At 33.8% G+C, this 25,832-nt stretch overlaps 1 protein-coding gene across 1 annotated transcript in view; it reads left to right on the top strand.

The window, feature by feature from the left end:
• The window catches only part of CCDC178 (coiled-coil domain containing 178), a 360,492-nt gene that overhangs the window by 25,940 nt on the left and 308,720 nt on the right, over positions 1-25,832 (top strand). Inside the window, exons 3-5 of the mRNA XM_033087581.1 lie at positions 5,461-5,550; positions 11,731-11,870; positions 25,697-25,719. Coding sequence (XP_032943472.1) covers positions 5,461-5,550; positions 11,731-11,870; positions 25,697-25,719 — 253 coding nt within the window. The remainder of the gene's footprint in view (positions 1-5,460; positions 5,551-11,730; positions 11,871-25,696; positions 25,720-25,832) is intronic.

Below are 25,832 nucleotides of genomic sequence, written 5' to 3'. Positions count from 1 at the left end.
TCCTGGAAATAAAACTAAGAAATAAAATTAATGAAAGTGTAAGTGACCCTCTAAGACTGGTTCCCAGGAGTTTCGAGCTAGTCCACACTCAGCCTCCAACAGTTCATCAATTACAGTTTAAATTTTTCTACCCATTTTTGGCTTCCGTAGTGTCTGCTCCCAGTAAATTATGATTCTCTCTGTATTTGCTTCTGTTTCTGTCTTTTTTGGTGTCAGTTTGCATTCAATTCTATCAGTTTGACTTCAATTCCCTGATGGATTTAAGAAGAGTTGATTTTCAGTTAATTGAACTTCCTTATAAAGTGTTTTCATTTTTTTAATACCTACGTTATGATAGATTTATCCCTGACACATTTGTTTTTTGGAAACAAAAAACAATATATTTTTTCTCTAAATTTTTTCTTCATTTTTAAAATGCATTGCTGTATTATTACACATACTTAGATCTTTATTAACTATAGCTTTAATGTTAAAATAATAACTTTTTAGGTTAAGAGTTAATAATTGTTTAGCTTAAGATCTAGATTCCTTCATAATTTGCTCACATCAAATTTTCTTAGGAAAGAAATGTATATATTTTATTTACAGAATTTTCTGTATCATTTTTATTTGGCGATTTTTTAAGACAAATTTAAATAATTCATACACATTGTAATGGTTATTTGATTAACACTCTTTCATCATTTTTATACCTTTTCAACACATTTCTTTTACGTTTGCATATTTTTCTATGACTTTATTTTTGCCTCATTTTATTCTTTAGTGGAGTTTTAGACTATAAATATCCTATTTGTAATGGATTGTAAATATTAGCATTAGATATTCTTATATTTATGTATGTATGTATGTACAAGCTATCAAAATGGTTTAATGCCACTAGAGCGAAACAATATATTTTCTGTTTTATAATTTACATACTATGAAAAGCTTAAGTCTTAAATTAATAATTTAATGCTTTTTGTTAAATGTATACATGATAAATGCAGAGCCACAATTCCATTCTAGAAAATATTTTTATCATACCATAAAGTTTTTCACCTGCCACAGGCAACTATTGTTTTTATATATATCACGATAGTTTAGTTTTGTTTTTTTGAAACTTATAGTAATAGAATTATACAATATCTGTTGTACTTTCTCTGATTATTTTTACTCAGTACATTTTTTGAGGTTTACCAATTTTACTCCATTCCTTTTTACTGTTCAGCATTATACTATTGCATGAGTACACAATATTTTTAAAAATTTATTTTCCTAATGATGAACATTAAGTTTCTGGTTTCTACTGTTATGATTAAAGATATCACAAATGTTCCTGGTTGATCTTTTCATGGACCTACACTTTATCTTGAGTAAAACTTAGGAGTGGAGTTGCTGCATTTTAGAGTAAATATATTTAATTTTATAAGAAATAGTCAAACAAATATTAATATATTCTTATGTTTGAGAATTTTTTAAACACTTCAGAGATTATATAATGAAATATAAAATTTTCCTTCTCTACACTCCCTCTTGGCAAAGGTAACCAGTCTAAACAGTTTCTTGATCTATATGTTTTATATACATTTACAAATGTCTATCAATATTTTCATCTCGTTTTTGAAAAACAAAAAGTGATGACAAAACATACTCGTACATACAAATCTGTGTCTCGCTATTTTTCACTTAGCAATGTATCTCAGGCTGCTTTGTATATCAGCACATAATGATTTATTTGCTATTTGTATTTATTTATTTATTTATTTATGTATTTACTTATTTATGTTTTCCAGGTTTATTGAAATATAATTGACATATAACATTGTGTACGTTTAACATCTACAGTATAATGATTCGATAACATATATATATTGTGAAATGTTTACTGTAATATTATTGACCACATCTTTCACTTCACATAATCACTATTTTGTTGTTATGGTGAGAACATTAAAATCCACTCTTCATAGCAACTTTCAATTACGGATACTCCTTGACATATGATGGGGTTACATCCTGATAAACCCATGGTACGTTGAAAATATTGCAACTCAAAAATGTATTTAACCTATGGAACAGCATAGCTTAGCCTGTCTGATTTCTACTAAATGTGTATCATTTTTGCATCATCATAAAGTCAAAAAATCCTAAATTGAATCATCCATCGTAGGTCGGGGACCATCTATACACAATACAATGTAGTTAATTATAGTCACTGTGCTGTACATTAGGTCCCCAGAACTTATTCCTCTTAAAACTGGAAGTTTATTCTCTTTGACCCACATCTCCTCATTCCCTCCCATGCCAGCCCCTGGCAACTGCTGTTCTACTCTCTGCTTCTATGTGTTCAACTTTTTCAGGTACCACATATAAGTAAGATCATATAGTATCTGTCTTTCTCTGTCTGACTTATTTCACTTAGCATAATGTCCTCAAGGTACATCCTTGTAGTTGCAAATGGCAAGATTTTCTTTTTTCTTTTTTCTTTTTTAATGGCTGAACAGTATACCATTGTATATATAAGCCATATTTTCTATATCCATTCATCTGTATATAGATATTTAGTTGTTTCCATGTTTAGGCTATTGTGAATAACATTGCAGTGAACAGGGGAGTACAGATACCTCATTGAGAAAGTGATTTCATTTCCGTTTGATAAATACCCTGAAGTGGGATTGCTGGATCACATGGGAATTCTATTTTTAATATGTTGAAGAACCTCCATATTCTGTAGTGGCTCCACAAATTTATATTTATGCCAATAGTGCATAAGAGTTTCCTTTTCTCCACATCCTTGTCAACACTTTATTATCTTCTGTCTTTTTGATAATAGCCATTCTAACATGTGTAAGGTGATACTTCATTGTGGTTTTGATATGCATTTCCCTGATGATTAATGATGTTGAGCACCTTTTCATGTACCTGTTGGCTATTTGTCTTGCTTGGAAAAATGTCTGCTCAGGTCCATTGCTCATTTTTAAACTGGATTATTTGTTTGTATGCTAGTGAGTTATATGAGTTCTTTATATATTTTGAATATTAACTCCCTATTAGATAGATGGTTTGGAAATATTTTTTCCCATACTATAGGTTGTCTTTTCATTATGTTGGTTGTTTCTTTAGAAGGTTTTTAGCTTGATGTAGTCCTACTTACTGATTTTTGTTTTAGTTGGTTGTGTTTCCTGTGTCATATCCAAAAGATCCTTTATAAAGACCAATGTCAAGGAACTTTTCCCCTATGTTTTCATTTAGGAGTTTTATGGTTACAGGTCATATGCGTAAGTCTTTAACCCATTTCAAGTTAATTTTTTTGTGAGTCAGATAAGGTAGAGATCCAGTTTCATTCTTTTGCATGTTAATATCCAGTTTTCCCAATACCATTTTTTGAACAGACTATTCTTTTCCCATTGAGTATCCTAGGCTCCCCTATCAAATATTAATTGGTCATATAGTCATGGGTTTATTTCTGGGCTTTCTGTTCTCTTCCATTGATCTATGTTCCTATTTTCATGCTAGAACCATACTGCTTTGATTATTATAGCTTTCTAGTATAGTTTGAAATAAGGAAGTGTGATGACTCCTGCTTTGTTCTTCTTTCTCAAGGTTGCTTTGGCTATTTGGGGTCTTTTGTGTTTCATAAGAATTTTAAGATTGTTTTTTCTATTTCTGTGTGAAATGCCATTGGAATTTTGATGAAAATTGAATTGAATGGACATTTTAACAATATTTACTCTTCTATCCATGAACATGTGATCTTTCCATTTATTTGTGTTCTTCAATTTCTTTCATCAATGTCTTACAGTTTTTGGTATATAGATCTTTCACTTCCTTGGTTAAATTTATTGCTAAATATTTTACTCTTTTCATGCTATTGTAAGTGGGATTGTTTTGTCTGATATAAGTATAGCTACTTCTGATCTTTGGTTTCCATTTGCCTGATATCTTTTTCCATCCTTTCACTTTGAGCCCTTAAAGCTGAAATGAGTGTCTTGTAGTAGTGTGTAGATGGGTCTTTTTGTTTGTTTTCTTTGTTTTAAATCTGCTCAACCTCTCTGTGCCTTTTGGAGAATTTAATTATTTGCATTTAAAATGATTATTGATAGGTAAAGATTTAATGCCAACTTGTTGATTGCTTTCTGCCTGTTTTTCACTTCTTTCTCTCCTGCTGTCTTTGTGACTTGATGATTTTCCATATTGGTATACTCTGATTCCCGTGTGTGGGGGGGGGGGTGGGTGAGGTGGGGGGTGGCGTGTGTGTGTGTGTGTGTGTGTGTGTGTGTGTGTATTTACTCTAGGTTTGTGGTTACCTTAAGGCTTACATGAATCATTTTATAGCTATAAGAGGTTATTTTAAGCTGGTAACAACTTAACTTCAATCACATACAAAAACTGTACCCTTTTATTCCTCCTTCCTTCACATTTTATGTTTTTGATGTCACAATTTCCATATTTTTATATCGTGTATCTATTAATAAATTATTTCAGCTATAGCTATTTTAATATTTCTGTCCTTTAACCTTTATACTAGAGTTGGTGATTAACACTACACCATATTACAGTATTGAGTATTCTCAATTTTACTATATACTTTACTGGCGTGTTTTATATTTTCATGTTACTGACTGGTGTCCTTTCATTTCAGCTTGAAGAAGTCCTGTTTTGTAAGACAGGTGTAGTGATGATGAACTCCCTCAGCTCTTGTTTGTCTGGGAAACTCTTTCTCTTCCTTTATTTCTAAAGGACAGCTTTGCCTGCAAAGCTGCTGGGTTCCTTGCAGAGCAGGGCACTGGGAACCGTGATCACTTGCACTGCATGACTGACATTGGCAGGCTCAGCTGTTCTTCTGTGTTCAAGCCATTGCTGTACTTCTCAGCTTTGCTGTTCACTGGCTGGGGTAAAACTGAAGTGATTCCTTTGTGCAGTGCCCAGAACGGGCAGGGAAGCTGTTTGCTCACCCTTTCCCAGTGAGGGAAACTACTATTTCAAGCTGGAGAGTTCCCTCTTCTAACTGAGCAGTGTCTGCCTGGAGGGATGGGATGATGCTGGCAAAATGAAGTTGTCTTCCCATATTTTTTTTGCGGTTATTCTCAGGTTTTTGGTTCAGCAGTGTCGCTGAAGTTCTTAAGTGGATTCCTGAGCTCTCCTATAGCTAGTTTTGTTTGCGGAAAGCTGTTTAATTGTTGATCTTTGTTGGGGGATGGAGGCTGGGGTTTCCTACTCTGCCATTTTGGTGATGTCACTGTGGGTGATCTTTGTTTTACTAGCTGCATGCTGTTTTGAATACCTTTTGAGACTTCAGCTAATTAAATAACAGAAAACATCTAAAGATATTGTACTGTGGGTTTTGGTTGATATTTGTATTGTAGTTGCTTTTTCAAGGACAACACTTAAAACATACTTTTGTACATTAGTTTGCTTATTTTAAAATTTTAATAAGCAAATATTAGCTGCTCACAGAAATTTTTGTTTTCTTCTTCAAAGACAATGCCACATCACAAGCTTTGGTTCTGTTTGGTGCCCCTAAGGATGCTGTTGAGATTTTTCATGAAAATAAAATGACAAATACTGAAGGTGAGGACTGAATGTAAATTTTATAGTAACCTATGTAAACTGTTTTTATATTTACTCATTAGTTTGTGATGTCACTATTATATTTTTATTAAGAAATAAACCTTAAATATCAATTAATAGTTAACAAAGTAATGATATATAATAAGAATACAATATTGTAATATATTTTATTGATAACATTGATTACAATTGGGTTCATAAGAATTATTTACAATTTCACAAATGTATGGATTTTTAAAATAAACATTTTCTTTGTTGCTCATGCCAGGACTGACAGATGCTGGAAACTTTTCAGTTCAAATGGTCTCTTAGAAGAAAAAGGACTAATGTTTTGGGAGTTTGAAATCCAGAATTAAAATTTGTTCATTGAGAATACAGAAAACATTATCTCTGAAAGTGTTTCTGATATTATATGTGGAAAGAGGTGGAAAGAGATAATGAAATATATACATTTCATGTATAGGGGTTCATACTTGTTTCTTAGGTCATTCTGGGGGAGAACTTTACATCAAAAAAATCGAAATCTTGATTTTGGTAAATTTCTGCTCTGGAGATTCTCAGTTTAACAGGATAAAATTGGGATAAGTTGCCATTCTGATTCTTTATTTCTATCCACTAGAAATGTTGAATAGAATCTTAATATCCTGGGTTAGAGTTTATTGCCCATAATTAATTATGAGTCATAGTTTTGGAGAAATTTTTAAAAATATCAAATGATTGATTTATGAACCAGTACATTCAAAATACTGGAATGTACATGTGCTTCTAGGGTACAGATATGTTTAAGAAACGGAGTGTATAATTATAGACCAAATAAAATATAACTATACACTAATTAGAAAACAGTGATTATATAGAGTAATGAGATGACAAAGGGTAGTTAAAACATTCTTTATTCAATTCTGATGTGTATGCATGGGGTATCCAAGCACTTCTCGGACACCAATTGGTGTCCTTCAATTCAGTTCAATTCTGACACCATCTACCTGGAGATAGCATCAGATCCTACAGGTTAAGGGTGTAGTCCTACAAGACTGCCCCTGCTCCCACTTCAGATGCCAGGAGAGAGCCCAGCTTATCACCTGCGCTTCTGACCAACTGCTATAGATCAGAGGTTTTAATAAATGCCACCCCCTGAGGATTAATTTGCTGCAGTGGCTTATAGAACTCAAAGAGACATTTTAGTTTCTAAATTACTAGTTTATTACAAAAGGATATAACTCAGGAACCACTAGATGGAAGACATGCATAGGAACCGCTAGATGGAAGAAATGCATAGGGCAAGGTATGAGGAAAGAGCACAACGCTTCCTTGCCCTCTCAGAGCCTGCCACTCTCCTCAAATTTCCATAGGTTCAACAACCTGGAAGTTCTTCAGTCCCCATCCTTTTGTGTTTTTATGGAGGCCTCATTACTAGGCATGATTGATTAAATCATTGGCTGTTGGTAATTGATTCAACCTCCAGCCATTCTTCTCTGGGGATGGGACGGAAAATTCTTATTTTCCAATCATGTGGTTGGTATTCCTGGCAACCAGCCCCTACGCCTAGGTGGGGTCCAAAAGTCACCTCATTGACACAGTGAAGCCACCTTTATTGCTCTCATCGCTTGGGAAATTTCAAGAGTTTTAGGAGCTCTATGTCAAAAACAGGACCGAGGAGAAATATATGACTTATAAGTCACAATATCACAGTACATGACGAATGAATAGTATGGGCAAGACTTGCCTCCAGTGTTTTGAGTAACACCAATATTTATGGTCTCTAAGGATTAAGAACTGTTAATGGATAAAGACAAATTTGAACTGAATCGTAAAGGATACATTTGTAAAAAGTGATAAGGGTATGTAAGCAAGAAGAACAAAATGAGTCAGATAACAGTGATGAAATAGTACAAAATATGGAAAAAAATAGATTACTTTCACTATAGTATAGGGAAGATTCAGAAATGTAAAGATAATTGGTTAATATGAAGGAAGAAATGATTCAGGTGCAGTCAAGAAGCATTTTGAATTTCAAGCTCAAGAGTGTGAACTTCATTTCTCAGTCTCTGGTCGTGTGTGTGTGTAATGTTACATAACCAAATCCTTTGCTTGGAAATATGAGTCTATGCAGAATTATTTGGGTGCAGGCGGAAGTACAGAGACTGATTACCTTATCATTCTAGTCCAGGATTAAGGTAATAAGGGCTTGACCTATGAAGGATCAATGTCTATGAAAGATAGGAATTAAAGAGACATTGCAAAGGAATTGTTAAGATGTGGTAATATACTGATATAGGAACTTGAATGAAATGAGGATTCAACAATGATTTAACTGTTGCGTACTTTGATAATGGCAATTGAGAAGAAAGGAAAGGAGGTTGAGTAGAATGAAGACCAGTTCAGTTTTAGAAATACTGGCTTTGCAAATGGGTTTGTCCCTTCAAGACTACCTTTGGCTTGCTGGCCTTGACAAAGTCCAGATGTTTAATACCAAGTAGACTGGAGGCAGGCCTGTAGCCAAAAGTTTTATGTTGGTATATCTTTACTCTCTTACCATTCTTTTATTTGCCAAATAGTTCCTGATTATCCAGGCTGTGTCAGGCACCATTCTCACTGCTTGGAATGTATCAGATCCCTCCCATCCTGGAGCTCTGTCTGTATGTTTCCTTTTCCTTTTCCAGCTCTATGTCTGATGGTAGGAATGTGGTCCTTTCCTCTGTAGCCTTTCTGGCTTTGGCATGTTAGTTTACTGGTGTTCGGAATTTCGTTGTTGCTTTGTGTGTGGCATATCTGCTTCTCTATGGGTACATTCTAATTTTAACTCTTGTTCTCCCATTCTACAAAGGACGTTGCAAGTCCAGCCTTCCATTTTCTACATTCAGTGCTAGGGCCGGCTCTAGGAACGACATGCTTTGGAAGATTTGTACATTTTGGCAAGGAGTTTGGGGTAAAGTTATAAATAAAGATGGTTAGTTGGGAGGTAAGCACTTAGAGGAGATGACTAAGAGAGAAACTTATTTCTTACCAAGAGTCATGATTAAGGACTATGTGGAGAAGTAGGTAATGAAGAAGTGATAGAATGCTATTAAAGAGGAACATTTCAAGGAAGTTATTAACATGTATCATGTTCTGTAGTATAAAGAGTTTAAAGAGAAAAGGAGAATGATAGGAGATTATGGAATTCTGCCACTAGGGTATGGTTAGTGGTCTTTTCATAAAATAAATTTATGGAGGTAAAATTTAAGTATAATAAAGTCTACTCATTTCAAGTGTACAAGTCAATGGCTTTTGACAAATGTATGCATCCATTTAACCGTTATCTTAAAAAGGATATAGAATCTTCCATCTTTCCAGAAAGTTCATTCATGCCCTTTATAGTTAGCATCACTCTACTCCTTGCCCCATATCCACTGATAGGATTTTAGTTTTAACATTCTAAAGTTTCAAATACATCGTAAGTTATTGGGGCTGGGTGAATAAATTATGTGAGGATTAAATTATTGAGCAAGGGGAGTTGACAGTTTATGAACATAATATTTCTATTTAATTTGCCAACATAATCAGCCAGTCCATATTTTTCCTCAAATGGAAGTTTCATGCTGCAGAGTCTCAACAAACCAACTCTGACCTAAGACCAGGAGGATCTTCCCTCTTATACATTGATTTTCAGCAAGGGAGTTGGAGTTGGGCAGATGCTTAGAGCGGAGGAGAGTCCTGTTTGAGCTTAGTTCTTTAAATAATGACCGTGATCACTTGCGCATAGCCCTCACTGGGAGGAGCTCTTGTCAATTTATATTTGACTAAAACCATTAATTCACTGTATCATGGAATTTTAGGGGGAAAAGATCTTATATAATGCCCCACCCCACTGACCCATTAATTTATTGAGAAATCTGAGGTTAGAGAGTGAATAGTTTCAGCTTAGGAAGCACAGTTAGTTATCAGTCAAGTAAAAAAAAAAAAAAAAGAATGAACATAGATTCCTAATTCAGTGATCTAGGTGTCTCTTTAAGAGGGGTAAAATTAAAAAGAAATGGAAAGTAAATTATTAACATGTATCATGCATACATTAGAATAAAAATAGTAATAAGAGCTCAAGAATTATGGTTCTTGCTTGTACTGCTTATGATGTCATGTCTTTTACAGATTTTCAGTGCAAAATTTAACTTCATAGTATTTCATTTCCCCCACTTTACCATATGTACAATGTTAATTCTAAACCATAGGGGTGCTATGGAAATTAATTAGTATTCATGCAATAGATTGAGAGTAGAATATGCAGAAAATATTAAATGAGTCATTATTATCCTTGTTTTCTCCACATTTAATGAAGCAAAACAAATGTTTTAAGTATAAGGACAACTGCCTGCTTGTTAAATGTATATTAAAACCTTATTTCTAGAGGAAGGGCAACATGCCCTTATCAAGATACTTGGATAGGAGATCAATATGTAATTTTCACCAGCTTGTTCCCGGTCCTTTGACTATTGCTAAGATATATATATCTATATATCTATAGATATATAGATATATATACCTATATATATAGATATATAGATATATATATCTTAGCAATATAGATATCTATATATATAGATATATATATAGATATAGATATGTAGATATGTAGATATCTATATATATATGAACTAAAGAGGAAAGTTGGAATGTAACCCACCCAAAATAGTCTCAGCAAATATTTGTGCCCAGTATGTTCAAAGCAAGCTAAAATACTTCAGAATGTTGACACTGATATCTTGAAGGAATATTCAAAATTGAAAAACAAGTGATATGTGAAACATCTGAAATGCCCTGAAATACATTTTTAGGACTGCTCCTCTTTATTTTGCCACATTTTAAAACATGTAAAAACTTTTATAGTATAGTTTACACTCCATGGCCAGGGAGATATAGTTCAAGTGCCAACTCGCCCACCTACCAGCTTTATGGAACTGGACATTTTATATAACTTTTCTAAGCCTTGGTATCCTCATCTATGAAATAAAGATAGTAATTACATTTCATAAGATTGTTGTGAGGGTCCAATAAAATGTGCCATCAAAAGTACTTAGCATAGTCCCATGTTTAGCACATGATTTTAGTGTTCAAAAAATGTTAGAATATACACACACACACACACATTCATATATATGGGATAAAGTAAACACTTTGATTTATAAATGAAACAGATATGCCATTTCACAGAGATTGTGTTTTTGGAGGAGGAGATTATGGGACTTCATTTGCAAGATTGCAGTTTAAATGAAGGTATGTAAAATTTTTACCATCTCTGTGGATTGGCATTGAAACGAAAGGCACAAGCTGGAGGCAACAGCATTACTTCTAAGTCTCAAGGTCAACTGAAATGAGGACATCACACTGTTCTCACGGAGGCACCAAGCCTATTTTGTGTCTGGCATTTCAGATCAGTGATTGCAGCTATAACCCAGCCCTACAGTGTCCTTAGAGGCAAAAGGCCTGTAAGTAAGCACTTTGGTGGAGTTTCATGGACAACTTTGCTGTGCTTCTGCAACCTTCAGTTGATTCCGACGTGCCAGGATTAGAAGCATTGAGGCACATCAGACTGAGTGGATTTTCTGATGAGTACAACTTGAATGCTGTAGTGAGAACATCAATCACTCTTCATATGAGACTCCAATTTTCAGAAATGGAAGGTAGAAAATGAGGTTATTATGAGGATGAAGGGGGACCTGCTTTTATTTTTTTAGCAAGAGAAACTCATGCTGGATTTAAGGAAAAACTCCTTTAGTGAATGAATTGTTGGACATTATTTACACTGGAAAATGTGGAATCTCTTTAAAAGGAGTATTTAAAATATATGTCAAAGTCATTTTTTAAGTGATTCAGGATCTATCTAGAAACAAATGGATTAATATGTTTTCTCCCTTTTGTCTTTACTTTTTTCCCCACAATGGTTCGTGATGCTAAAACTTAAACCTTTTAACTTTGAAGTTTTGTTTTTGCTTTTTAGTTTCATTTTTATTACATTTTAAGTCTAAATGATTATTTTAGGTTTTAAATTTCAGAAGGTTTATTTTGTAATTGTGACATATTTATCAACCTGTTTGTTAAAAATATTTGAGTATTAGTATTAATAAAGCTGAATATTTTTGCATATTCTGAACATCAAGCTTACTACACTGTATGTAACTGATAACTAACTTCTGTCTCCTTTAGGGTTGAATAAAGGCATTTACTTTAGCTACCCATGTCGACGTCACAGCTGTGCGTTAGTAAACATCCCAGCACCATGTGTCAACAAAATGATTTCACACATTGAAGATGTAGAGTCTAAAATACAAGAGCATTTGAAACAGGTAAGTGATATATGAAATGCTAACATTATTGTAAGTCCTATAGAGCCTATAAAAGTTCTGTTATTAAAAGAACCCAAAGAGTTACTATTATTTTTTTATGATAGTTGAAATACTTTATAGAATCTTTGCTCAGTTGTGTAATTTCGTAATCTAGACATGCTTTTCATAGTCGCACTCCGGAAGGCTGAAATGATCTCATTAAATAGATCCCCCCCACCACCTGTTTGTTCTTTATCCAGAGGCAATCATGCTAAGTAGTAATTTCCATAAGCCAACTTGACTAGTAAATCAAATAGCATTTACATCCTTTTTTGGGACACTAAACCAATTAGATGATTAGATGAGTAAATTAGTGTGTAAAAGGACAGTGTGCCCTTTTTAATGAGATGTTTTATTCTGAAGAAATACTTAATAGGTCTGTTGAAAAAGAATATGACATTTATTTCTCTTTTTAACCTGTTGGTTTGCCTTTATTATTCTGAAGGGAGTCCAATCTTGAAATCACTGTAACTTTCAATTATTTTCAAAGGATGATTTAGGAATGATAAACACCTTCTCATACCTTTTATAAAGATTGTATTTCTGAGCAATTAATGCACAATTGGAGTGTCCAAATGGAAGGGTAAGTTTGCCAGAGACCTGTGTTACTGGCTCTGGCTCTGCAAAGGTTCTCGTGGCCACTGACGATGCTTGATCTAGGGTTTTGTTTCCTTCAAGAAAAGCATTGTAGTGTGTTTGTTAAAATTACAGGCGTAGACGGGAATGGAGATACTGTGTTAAAGAACCAGCATAAGATATGCATTCAATATATACTAGCTATTGCCCTATAATATTATTTATATCATTTCATATTAGTATCATATTATCTCTGTTACTTTGTTAGTGCTGTCTTCGGGTGCCTACCTCAGAATCCAATACATAGTAGGCACTCAATAAATGTCTGTTGAATGAAAAAATAATGAAGACCTGAAGCAGAGCCTTTCTTTTCTAGATACATCTGATGTATCTATCCATCTAATATATTCAGAACTACCATTTACAAAACATCTGCTATTTTCTTTTTTACTTTTTAAAAAGATTATTATTAAAATATAACTAATATGCAATATTATATTAGTTTTAGGTGTACACCATAGTTATTCAATATTTATATACCTAAAAATGTGATCACCATGGTAAGTCCAGCAACCATCTGACAGCATACCACCCTATCACAATATTATTGACTATATTCTCTATGCTGTAAAATACATCCCCAAGACTTCTTTGTTTTATACATGGAAATTTGAACCTCTTAATCCCCTATATTTTCCCCTCTTTACTGAGTTTTTAAATTACAGTTGACATCCAATATTGTTTTATATTAATTTCAGGTATACACCATAGTGGTTAGACATTTATATAATTTAAGAAGTGATCACCCTGAGTAGTCTAGTACCCACCTGGCAATATACATAGTTGTTACCATATTAACTATATTCCCTATGCTTTACTTTACATCCCCATGACAATTTTGTAGCTGCCAATTTGTATTTCTTAATCCCTTCACCTTTTTCACCCTGTCCCCAACCCCCTCCCGTCTATCACCACAATAAATTTTGTATCTATCTGACATCATACATAGATATTAAAATATTATTGACTATATTCCTTATGCTACATCCCCATGACTACTGTATAACAACCAATTTGCACTTCTTAATGCATTCCCCTTTTTCACCTACCTCCATATCCCCTCCCATCTGGCAACCATCAAAATGTTCTCTGTATCTATGAGTTTGTTTCTGTTTTGTTTGTGTGTTTATTTTGTTCTTTACATTCCATTTACAAGTGATATCTATGACATTTGTCTTTTTCTGTCTGACTGAATACACTCAGCACAGTACCCTCTAAGTCCATCCATGTTTTTGCAGATGGCAAAATTTTATTCTTCTTTATGGCTGAGTAATATTCCATCTTATATATGTACCTCCTTTTCTTCATGCATCCATTCAGGGACAACTAGGTTGCCTTCATATCTTAACTATTGTAAATAATGCTGTAATGAACATATAGATGTACATGTCCTCTCGAAGTAGCGTTTTGGGTTTCTTTGGATAAATGCCTAGACCTAGGATTACCAAATCCTTCTTTATCTCATGTTTGTCTTCTTTGTTTTAAAGTCTGTTTTGTCTGCTATAAGTATTACTACCCCAGCTTTTTGTTTGTCTGTTTGTTTGTTTGCTTGTTTCAATTTTTATGAAACATCTTTTTCTATCCCTTTATTTTCAGTCTGTGTGTATCTTTTGATCTGAAGAGGGTTTCTTGTAGACAGCATATGTAAGGGTCTTGTTTTTTTACCCATTCAGCCACGCTGTCTTTTGTTTGGAGCATGTAATCCATGTACATTGAAAGTAATTGTTGATATTTGTAGTTATTGCCATTTAGTTATTCATATTTTTTATCTTTTTTTTCATCTTAAAGAAGTCCTTCTAACATTCCTTATAAGACTGGTTTGGTGATAATGAACTCCTTTAGCCTTTTCTTGTCTGGGAAGCTCTTTATCTGTTCTTCAACTATCTAAATGATAGTTTTGCTGGGTAGAGTACTCATGATCTTGATTGTAGGTCTTTGCTTTTCAATATTTTGTGCCAGTCCTTCTGGCCTGCCAAGTTTCTGATGAGAAACCAGCTGACAATTTTATGGGAGCTCCCTTATAAGTTACTAGTTGCCTTTCTCTTACTACTTTTAGGATTCTCTCTTTGTCTTTAACCTTTGCATTCTAATTATAATTTTCTTGGTGTGGACTTCTTTGGGTTCAACTTGTTTGGGACTCTCTGCACTTCTTGGGTTTGAATGTCCATTTCCTTTGCTGAGTTAGGGAAGGTTTCCATCATTATTTATTCATGTAAATTTTTAATTCCTGCTGTCTCTCTTCTCCTTTTGGTACCCCTATGATGTGAATGTTGGTATGCTTGATCTTGTCCCCCATTAAATATCTCCTGATAAAGCACCCAAATCTGAAAATATACTGATCTTGACTTTGTTCAGTCCACTGTGACTTGTTTGTTTTTGTTTGTTTGTTTTTGATGAAGTTACGTTTCTCTTGGGAATTTTGAGGAGTGCATTTATGATGGGGTAGGGTGAGGTCAAGGACAGGGAGAAAGTGATGCCCTCCTTAGGCCAAGCAGTTTTTCCTCTTTTTTTTAATTTGCAATAGTTTTACTTTTGTCTAAATTGTCCACTGTGTTTCTCTACAAACTGCTGAATTTTTTAAAACAGCTTTATTGAGATAATTTACATACCATAAAGTTTGCCATTTAAAGTGTACAATTCAGTGGTTTTTAGTGTATTTTCAGAGTTGTGTAACTATTGCCGTAATCACAAAAGCTCACACATTATATAATCCCATTAATATGAAATGTCCAAAATAGGCCAGTCTATTGAGACAGAAAGTAGGTTGATGTTTTCCTAGGGCTGAGGGTGACTGCTGATGGGAGTGGGATTTCTTTTTGGGATAATGCTTGTTTTTAATCAGGATAATCTTAATCTTTTATTAGATCATGTTCTCTAAGTAATTATAAAGCTGTAATCTATTTTGGGTATGGAACACATTAGATAAGTGAAAGATCAATCTTTTTTGGATCAGCCGTTATAGTTTGTTTGCCCATTATAATACAGTGCTTTCTACTGTGTCAGAATAAACACTGGAGAGCCTGTGATTAGCAGAGATAAGTCTGCCATAATAAGCTTGTCCATCTCATTGCAGTTTAATTGAAGTTCTGAATTTTGAAAAGAAAATTCTTCAGAGTAGTGTTACTATGAACATTTTCTCTACTTATTGTTTTTGCAAAGAATAAGGAAACCCTGCAAAATGATGGAAATAATTGCCTAGATAACTTCCCATACTAGTAAAGGTTTTATTTTCTGCCACCTTATTCTCCTAGACTAGAGATAGTTTTGTTTAATTTGTAATGATCTCTACCGAAGTAAAAAATGTCCTCTTCATTTAATCAATGCAAATCATTAAGATGCTACCATGATTTAAAAGAATGGCATAGAGAGAAAGTACAGATGTTCCACAACTTATGATGGGGTTACACGTTGAAAACATTGTAAGTTGAAAATGCATTTAGTACACCTAACCTACTGAACATCATAGCTTAGTCTAGCCTATCTTAAACACGCTCAGTGGGACAAAATCATCCAAAACAATGAGTACTCTGTAGAGTATTGCTTGTTTACCCTTGTGATTGCAAAGCTGGCAGGAAGCTATGGCTTGCTGCCTCATGAGAGAGTATCTTACCATATATTGCTAGCCCAGGAAAGGATTTAAACTAAAAACTTGAAGTATGGTTTCTGCTGAATGAGTATCGCCTTTGCACCATTGTAAAGTTGAAAAACAGTAAGTCAAACAATTCTAAGTTGTGGACTTAGAAATCTGTATTTAGAAATCATTCTTTAGAATACAAAGATTATATTGTACAGATATTATAACATCATCAATAAAATGATAATAAAGCTAATATTTATTAAGTGCTTACTTTATATCATAAGCTTAATATGCATGATTTCGTTGACTCCTTATTGCTCCTTATTGAAATCATGTGAGGTAGAAGCCAGTATTACCCCCAATTTGCTGATGAGGAAAACAATTCCAGAGGTTGATTTCCCCTAAGATCACACAGTTAGTGGCAAAGCCAGCATCCATACCACGTGTGTCTGAGATCCCAGAACATCCGATTCGTCACTGTGCTGGGTCATCTATGCTTGAGAGTATGTCAGCTATGAGGACCAAAACACATGAATGTTAAAATGCTTGTAATTCCAATTGAAGACTTTGCTTGGTTATTCCATGTCATATTTGTTTTTAATTCTGAAACCTGACATTTAATCATCTGACCCTTTTGACCGCATTTCTGATACTTTGAATTCTCTCATTTTGTTAATTCAATTATATTTCATTTGAAACTTAAAGACACTTCAAATCCTGACATATCTACTGTTTCCCACTCTGGAATTCTATTTTTCTTTACTTCCTTGCCTCGTCAGTTCATGTCTTAAAACACTCACCAACTGATATGTTTGGTCCTTTATTTTTTTATCCTGTTATTCTTCTAGTCTGATAAAATGGCAACCCTGGTGAGATCTCACTGATGGTTGGCCATCTCCACTCTTACCCCCAGCCTGCGTAATAGTTCTGGAGAACATCACACAGTAAACCAAATTTGAGATCTTAGGCATTTGTGGTCTCTAACCTCATTGGGACCTTTAACAGTGTTCTGAAATTATTCTGGTTGTCAACCAGAACTTTTTCTAGGATTCTCTGGTATCTACTCCAATCCTTTCCTTTGTGCAGGTCTCCATATCGGCCATCTGACTACTCATGTATCTTTTGCTTACCCAAGAGAACGGGAAATATAATAACAAATGCCTCAGACTCCTGCTATCTCATGTATGAACACCCTTGAATTCCACAAACATTGTTCCTTTTTTCCTTCCATGGAAGATTTCCTTTCCCCACCAATCGCTACTGCTTTCATTTGCAGTACGTCTTCTGTTTTTGCGAGGAGATTGTTATCATCAGGTGTTCTCACCAACCTATCTTCCAAATCTCCTTTTTTCTTAACTCCCTTCTGTCAACATTTAAAATATTGATGTTTCTCTGGTTTTCAAGAAATTTTTATACCACACATACCTTTAAATATATATCCTTTTTTTGCTTTTTCTTACTGTCCCACTTACCATCTGAAGAGTTGTCTAAGTTTAGTATCTTGGATTCCTCACCTCCCAATTACTAATTTATTCACTGAAATCTGGATTTGGTCCCCATCATTCTAATGAAAATACCTTTATAAAAGTAACCATTGTTTTTCCTGTTATCTGTTGTTATACACAAATGCACAGACTCTAAAACTTTGTGGCTAGAACAAACATTTATTTCATTATAATTGAGCCATTTGTTTGGGGCTCAGCTGGGCAATTTTGTTGGTTCTTGCCTGGAGCCAATCATGTGGATGCACACATGTACTAACTCAACTGAGAATAGTGATAAAGATGCCTCACTCACATGTCTAGTGGCTGGGAGAGTGTTCTAAGAGTACAAATCTCAATGCTCAAGTGCTTAACAAAGCTTTGCTTATGTTATGTTTGCTGAAGTCCCACTGGCCAAAGCAAAGCATTTAATCAATCCCCCTCTTAATGTGGTTGTGTATTAGACAAGATGTGGATGCCAGGAGACATGATTCTTTCGGGATAATTTATGTAGCAATCTATCAGTCCATTGGCAACATGATTAACAACTCGTCTAAATGCAAAGTATAATCATCAGCTCCCCAAAAGTTTCATTCCATTACGGTTTTATGCAGAGGTCCACGATCACATGTTCTGTAACTGATCTGATGCAGATAATGTTCTTTGGGTGCAGCTTCTTTTGACCCAGATATCTGTGATTTAATATGACAAGTTAAATACTGCTTCTGCACACTTAGCATACAATGTGAAGCACGGACAGAATGATCACAATAAACATGCTCATTCAAAAAAGGGAGAAAAGAAAAGCTTTTACTGATGCATACAATTCTGAAATTTGTGAAGGCACATGATGTTAGGTCAACCACATCTGGGACCGAGGAATGTTTCTTGATTATGATTCATTTTGCTTCCTGGGAATAGTTTACAAATTTGTTCTTCTCCTTGTCACTTTGTTCTACTCTGAGCTCTTGGCTCTGAGAGGAGCTTTGATTTGCATAAGAAATAACCCTGAGTAGCTCTCTCAGACTTTTTCCTGTATTAGTCTGCTCAGGCTGCCATAACAAAATACCACAGACTGAGTGGCTGAAACAACAGAAATTTATTTTCTCATAGTTCTCCAGGTTAGAAGTCCAAGATCAAGGTGCTGTCAGGGTTGGTTTCTATTGAGAATTCTCTTCCTGACTTGCAAACACTGTTGTCACGTGGTGAGAGAGCAAGCTGTGGTATCTCTTCCTCTTCTTATAATAACACCAGGGTTATTGGACCCCACTCTTATGATGTCATTTTATTTTAATTATATCCTTTAACTGTCTCCAAATACGGCCACTTCGGAGATTAGGACTTCAATATGGGAATTTTGAGGGGACACAGCTCAATCCATAGCACTGCCATAATAACTTGGAAGCTCAGATACTTTGCATTTTGAATTCTCTTTTGTTTTTTAGTCCAAAATGTTACAATTCCCAAAAGAACTCCAGGGTTTCATATTATACTAATTGGTTTTAACCCTGTGATTCAAAAGCTAGTCATATTCTTTTATCGTCTTTAAAATAATTTCTTTTAATTAGGTAGTAGTTCATTTTTATGTTCTCCTCCTAAGTATTGGTTTTCTAAAATAAACTTAGTTTTAAAACAATTTGAGACTTTTTAAAAAAATTGGAAGGTAATACAGAGATCTCATATATACTCTGGACCCAGTTTTTCCTATTTTAATATCTTAAATTAATATTGTACATTTGTTATAATTAATGAACCAACGTTGATATAGTATTACTAGCTAAAGTCTATACTTAAACCAGTTCCCATAGGTTTTTTTAATTGAGATGAAATTCACATAACATAAAATTAACTATTTTAAAGTGAACAACTCTGACATTTTGTACCCTCACAATGTTGCACAATCACCACCTCTGTCTAGATCCAGAACATTTTCACCACTCCAAAGAAAAGCCCCATACACATTAAGGATATAATCCCTATTCATTTCTCTACTCTGGCCTGGCAACCGCAATAACCTTTTTATTTCTATGGATTTACCTATTTTAAATTTTTTTGTATAAATAAAATTATACAATATGTGATCTTTTGTGTGTGGCTTATCTTACTTAGCATAACATTTTGAGTTTCATCTACGTTGCTATATATCAGTACTTCATTCCTTTTCATGGCTGAATAATACTCTATTGTATGTATATACCACAATTTGTTTATCTGTCTGTTGGTGGGGATTTGAGTTGTTTCCACCTTTTGTCTAATGTAAATATGGCTGAGTATGAGTATTCATGTACAAGAATTTGTTAGAATAGCTTTCTTCAATTCTTTCAGGTATATACCTAGGGATATATTTGCTTTGACACATGGTAATTTTATGTTTAACTTATTGAAGAACCACCAAACTGTTTTTCATAGGTCATCCATTTTTGTTATTGAATTGTAAGAGTTCTTTATATATTTTGGATACTAGATCCTAATCAGATATATTATTTGGAAACATTTTTTTCTCATTATGTAGATTGTCTTTCACTTTCTTGATAATGTCCCTTAATGTCCAAAACTTTTTAATTTTGATGAAGTTCAGTTTATCCTTTTTGTTGTTATTGTTGTTGCTCATACTTTTGATGTCACATCTAAAAATTCATTGCAAAACCCCAGGTTTTGAAGATTTAGTTCTATGTTTTCTTCAGTGAGTTGTGTGGTTTTATCACTTATATTTAAGGTCCTTGCATATAGGAGACACATATATGCTTGGGGTCAAAGGTAAGATAATGGTGGATTAGAAATGGTTACCCTTCTCCTTTACGCCTCCTCCCATTAATGAGCAGAGCTGGACTTGTGATTTGTTTGTGACTTGTTTTAAACAATAGATATATCAAAAGAAATCTAGTTTCTAAGCAAAGTCTCAAGAGGACTTGAATCTTCTGCTTTTAATCTCTTGCTTCCATAAGTCCCCCATGTAAAGAAGCCTAATCTAGCTTTTGTGAGGGCGATGACTAAGTGGAGAGAAAGGACCAACCTATAGCCAGCACAAACCACCTGACTTGTGAGTGAGGGTAACTTGAACTACCTACCCTAGTCTAGCTGCCAGATGACTGCATCAGTTTGAAGTCACATTAGTTACCCCAGACAAGACCAGAAACCATCGAACTGAGCCCAGTTTATATTGGTGACTGACATAATTATGAGCAAATAAAATGGGGATTTATTTTTTGCCACAAAGCTTAAGAGTGGTTTATCATGCCTCAGTAACTGATGCATCATTGAAACAACACTGAGATATACAGGCACATGTGCATTCACATCACAAATTAAAATAAGTGAATAAAAGGAAACTTCAGCTCTGTATAATATTGGAAATGCAACTGTTGACCACTTTCTCCTTATGGAAATATCCTATTCCTATGCTTTTGATTTTGCTAACTTCACTCTCAACAGGCTTTTCCCCTACTTTGGTAGGTATTCCTTCCAGTCTTTATGGCAGACCATTATTTCCTCTGGCCATATGGGAAATACTGGTGTTCCCCAGCCATGTCCTCTCCTTACTCACTTTTCCTTTTGAGTGTCCCCATTTGAATTCATGTCATTTATACGTGATATGTGTATACCAAATTGAAATTTCCAACTCAGATTTCACTTTTTTCTAAGATCCATACACCCATTGCCTACTGAACATCTTTTTATGTATGTCCTTAAAGTATGTCAAATTAAAAACGTACAAAAGTGAACTAGTCATTTCTTCTTTCTTCCCTGTGTTTCCAGGTGCAGTCAATGGCATATTATTCACTGGATAACCTAAGCAAGAAAGTTGATTAATTATATTGACTACTCACTTTTCCTCACCCATTATATGCAATTACAGATTTGTTTTGGTTCCACCTGTGTAATTTGTCTCAAATCCAAACTAGTCTTTCCATGCATATGTAGCATCTTCATTCAAGCACTTTCATTTTCGCCTGGATTACTTTAAGAGCTCTTTCACTGGTTCCTTTTCTCTAGTCATTTTCTTCTCCCATCCATCCTCCATAAAACAGGCCATATACCTTCTTTAGCAGAATATATTATTGTCAGTAATCTGTTTAAACCCTCCTCTGAATCTCTCTTGCCACATGATTAATTTATACTCTTTGACTTGACATAAAATTTCCTTTATAAAATAATATTTACTCTTAAGCTTCATGTCCCTTCGTATGCTCTGCTCTAGCTTTAACTTTCTTACTTCAGGGCCTTAATCCATGCAATTCCTTTCCATCTCTGTTTAACTCTCACTTCTTTCCACAAAACCATCTTTGCCCTACAAAGCTTAGGATAGATATCTTCCCTTGAAATCTCATAGGACACTTTACTGACCACTACTGGGAATATTAGCACGTTGTATTTTGAATCTCTCTCTCTCTCTCTCTCTCTCTCTCTCTCTCTCTCTCTCTCTCTCTCTCTCTCTCTCTCTCTCTCTCTCTCTCTCTCTCTCTCTCTCTCTCTCTCTCTCTCTCTCTCTCTCTCTCCTACAAGACTGTAAGGTTTTAGAACTTAGAGTTTATTTATAATACCCACTAACTATAGTACCTACCACATAGTAACTGCCACATTATAGGCATTAAATAAATAATTTTGAATGGATGGATTCAGGGATAATTTTCTTAATTATGTTAGTTTTTACATGAGGCTACTTTTCTAAAACATGGGAAGGATGTACTTGTTCTTAGAATTTTTAAAATTTGTCATATCAAATTTGACAAATATTGCCTGTGTTTTCAAGTGATGTGTACTTTTGAATAGGATAGCTATAGAAAACCCCAAATTCAGTGTAAATTCAAAAGTATGAGTATTCTTTCCAGATGAAAGTAGGTCATAGTTGTGAGAAATAATATTCAGAATTAGTACTCCACATCTACAAATATTTTACAATAAAAAGGAGATTCCCAACATAAAGTTATTTTTTTCCCCTTATTTTTAGAGTGGAAAATAGAAGGTTTCATGAATACATTCTTTGTCTTAAAAATTTAAATAGCATGTAAATATCTAAAATATTGGTAATTATTTCCCAATACAAATATGGAGTCAAAAAACCAGGATCAGTTAGAATGTTATGTGTATCAAGAAGAATTTATAGGCAATGTTATTTAGAGTAAATAGGGTGTATGATTTCCTCTATAGTGTAATTTTTTAATGTCCTATTTGACATTTTTAAGCCCCCACTCAACTTATGTTTCTCTTTGATCTTTGAAGAGACAGAAATCAGAAATGCATATAATTTTTTGCTTAGTTGGATAAATTGATTATGTTATAAATTATGATCAATGGTTCTAAATATTTATGGCAATAGTGAAATTCTAAGCTTAATTATAATAGGAATTTTATTTAAAATAATTTAAAGTGACTTTGGGAGGTTTTCAAAACTTGTCTAAATATTTCAGATGGGTAGTTATGAATGTAAAATAATTTTCTCTGGTATTGTGGACCTTCCCTACGTTAACCATTTAAGTATCCTGACTATCTGAATGCCAGGTACCTGAAATTTTGCCTTCTCACATCACATCAAAGACTGATTAAAATAATTTTTCTTTATTGCTTCATTACTTCTTCAAAAATGTTGTTAGGGTAATATTTTATTCTAAAATATTTCTCCATACCAAGTTTAGCTCTTTTCTAAAAATTTAAGTAACCTGTTTTTATTAGTATAAAATACAGTATTTTCTATTACACTCTAAAGAACATCAAACTGAGAATATTAATTACTCATTATTTACTTACTGAGAACTTTTCAATTTTTGGATAATTATGTAAGAATTCATTAAAGTACCTCTTAACCAATTTTCTCTTGACTATTTTGTGATACTTCAACTTCAGATGGCTTCTTAAAACTATCATATAAATCAGCCTAATTGTGGGTTTCTGGAATTAGGACTCTGAGTTACCAGTTGCCACAACCAAGGGATAACATTTTCCTGATTATTAAGTATTCATATACTTATTGAATGTTCCTTCTTTTCTCTGCTTGTGTATCTTTCCCCATTTTCTTTCAGGTTTATTTGTATTTTCCTATTGACTTGTAGGAGCAAATCATTATCTTTAGTTTGTTACATATGTTTTAAACATTCTTTCAGTTTGGTTTCTCTTTTTACTTTCCTTCTGATATCTTTTAGTAAAAATTTTTTACTTTTAACGATTTAAATGTATCATTTTCCCTTTAAATTTTTTTGCATCTTGTTTAAGAAATCTTTCCATACTGCAATGTCATATAAAATATTTCATTTTCTTGTAAAATTTAAAAATTTTTCACTTGAGATTTAATTGTTTAACAATATGAAATTGTTTCTTTGTGTGTAAGAGTGAAATAGGTAGCAATTTTCATTTGTAAAAATATGGAAATTCTTTTTCTCAACATGAAATTTATTGCAAAATCATCGTTTCTTAGAAATTAGCTGTATTTATTATATATTAAGTTTTTATAACAATTGTATCTATTTCCAGATTTTTTCCTTTCATGGGTTAATTTTACCTCTATTACAATACCTCATCTCACTAATTTGCATGCTTCATAATATGTTTTGATATCTGATGTAGTAGTTCCCTCTTCTTTTCATTTTATAGACTTCTTTGGCTATTTTTGGTACTTACAAATTTTAGAATAAGTTTGTCATATTACATGCAAAATTTACTGAATTTCAAACAATTGCATTCATCATTTTTTATTATGTACATGCAATTAGTCTGGGAGTTTGTTTGTTGGTTTGTTTGTTTGTTTTAGATTCCATTGAATCTATTATACTGTCAGCACAAGAAAATTCCAGCAAATACCAAAACCTGTTTAGCAGAGAGGACTAAGTAGGAGTAATGGGGAAGATGGGCAAATTGATGAAAACTTGATGTTAAATTATTGGTTCTCTAACGTACAATCACATAACATTTCAGTCAATGACAGACTGCATATAGGATCGTGGTCCCATAAGATTATAATGGAGTTGAGGGCCTCTACTTTTGCCTAAACAAGCTTACATTTGAATTTGTAGCACCATAGAATATTTCCTCTCATTGATGAATCTGCCTTTGTTTTTCCTCACCCACCTGTTTGGTGTCTGTGTGAGATTCTGCTCTTTTTGTTTCTCTCTAGAACCACAACTTCCATTCTTACACAGCCTCTCTATCTTAGCCAGAGTTCCAGTGTGGTTAGAGAGTTCTCATAGCAATGACTAGGAGGCAACTTCTCAGCCATGTCTTTTGGATTCTTGTGGTAGAAAGCAATAATACTGGCCTATCTCACCACAGGCAGCCCTTCTGTTATTTACTTTATTGCCTACTTATTCTCACATATTGGAAATTCCATATGGGCTCTATTTACCTCCCCTGAAATGGTCTCCATTTGTCTCTTCTGACTTATATTTTTCTTTGCTCTATTTTCACTCTTAGTGTCATCAGATTACTCTCTGTTTCTGGGAATTCTTCTAAAATTATGTTCCAGTGATTTTATTGACATACATGTATGTTTTCCTTCAGAAATTTTGGTATGATACGGGAATTGAGAGAAGTAATGATGTGTGCCCAATCTAGCATCTTGAATTGGAGATTATCTATGAAACCCTTAGTGTTCAGACTATATGTTCCTTGTATTTTTGGTAATGTGTGCCTCTTATAGCCCAAAGTTCTTTTGGAATAGATCTATAGAACATGACCCCTGCCAAGGAAATTATAGTTCAGAAGAGGAGTCATACTATAGAAAACTGAATGTTTATGAACTCACATGTGTTATGTGTTTTCCATTCTTTTGCCATATTTTAAAATTCAATGGCATCATGCACTCTGATAGTATGGGAAGTCATTTGGTAGTAAGTGGCATTTGAACTGGTCCTTGATGAAAGGGTAAGATTTAGAAACACAGATGAAATGTGAGAACAATTAACTGGGAGTAATAATAAAAGTATAGGACTAGGTAATAGAAGATATACCTATTTTGGAAAGAACAGACTATAATATGACAAAAATATAATGAGGTATGTGGAGTATTTACAATTTTATCAGTGAGTTCAAATATAAGTTAAGTTTACTATTGTTTTCTGAGATGTTTAAAATTTGATTTTTACTGAAATCTTTTATTTTGACAGTTTGAAACTTCATTTGAAGAATGGTAAGAACTTTTTATGCTTTTATGTTTTTAATATTCAAACTTTGATGATTAATCTGCTGTACATGAGTTTTATTTCAAAAAGAACAGGAAATTGAAAGCAGACTTTTTCATAT

This window comes from Rhinolophus ferrumequinum, chromosome 19 (assembly GCF_004115265.2).
Source record: "Rhinolophus ferrumequinum isolate MPI-CBG mRhiFer1 chromosome 19, mRhiFer1_v1.p, whole genome shotgun sequence".
NCBI lineage: Eukaryota > Metazoa > Chordata > Mammalia > Chiroptera > Rhinolophidae > Rhinolophus > Rhinolophus ferrumequinum.
Note: the sequence above shows the minus strand (reverse complement) of the source record. Positions and strands in the feature narration are given on the sequence as shown.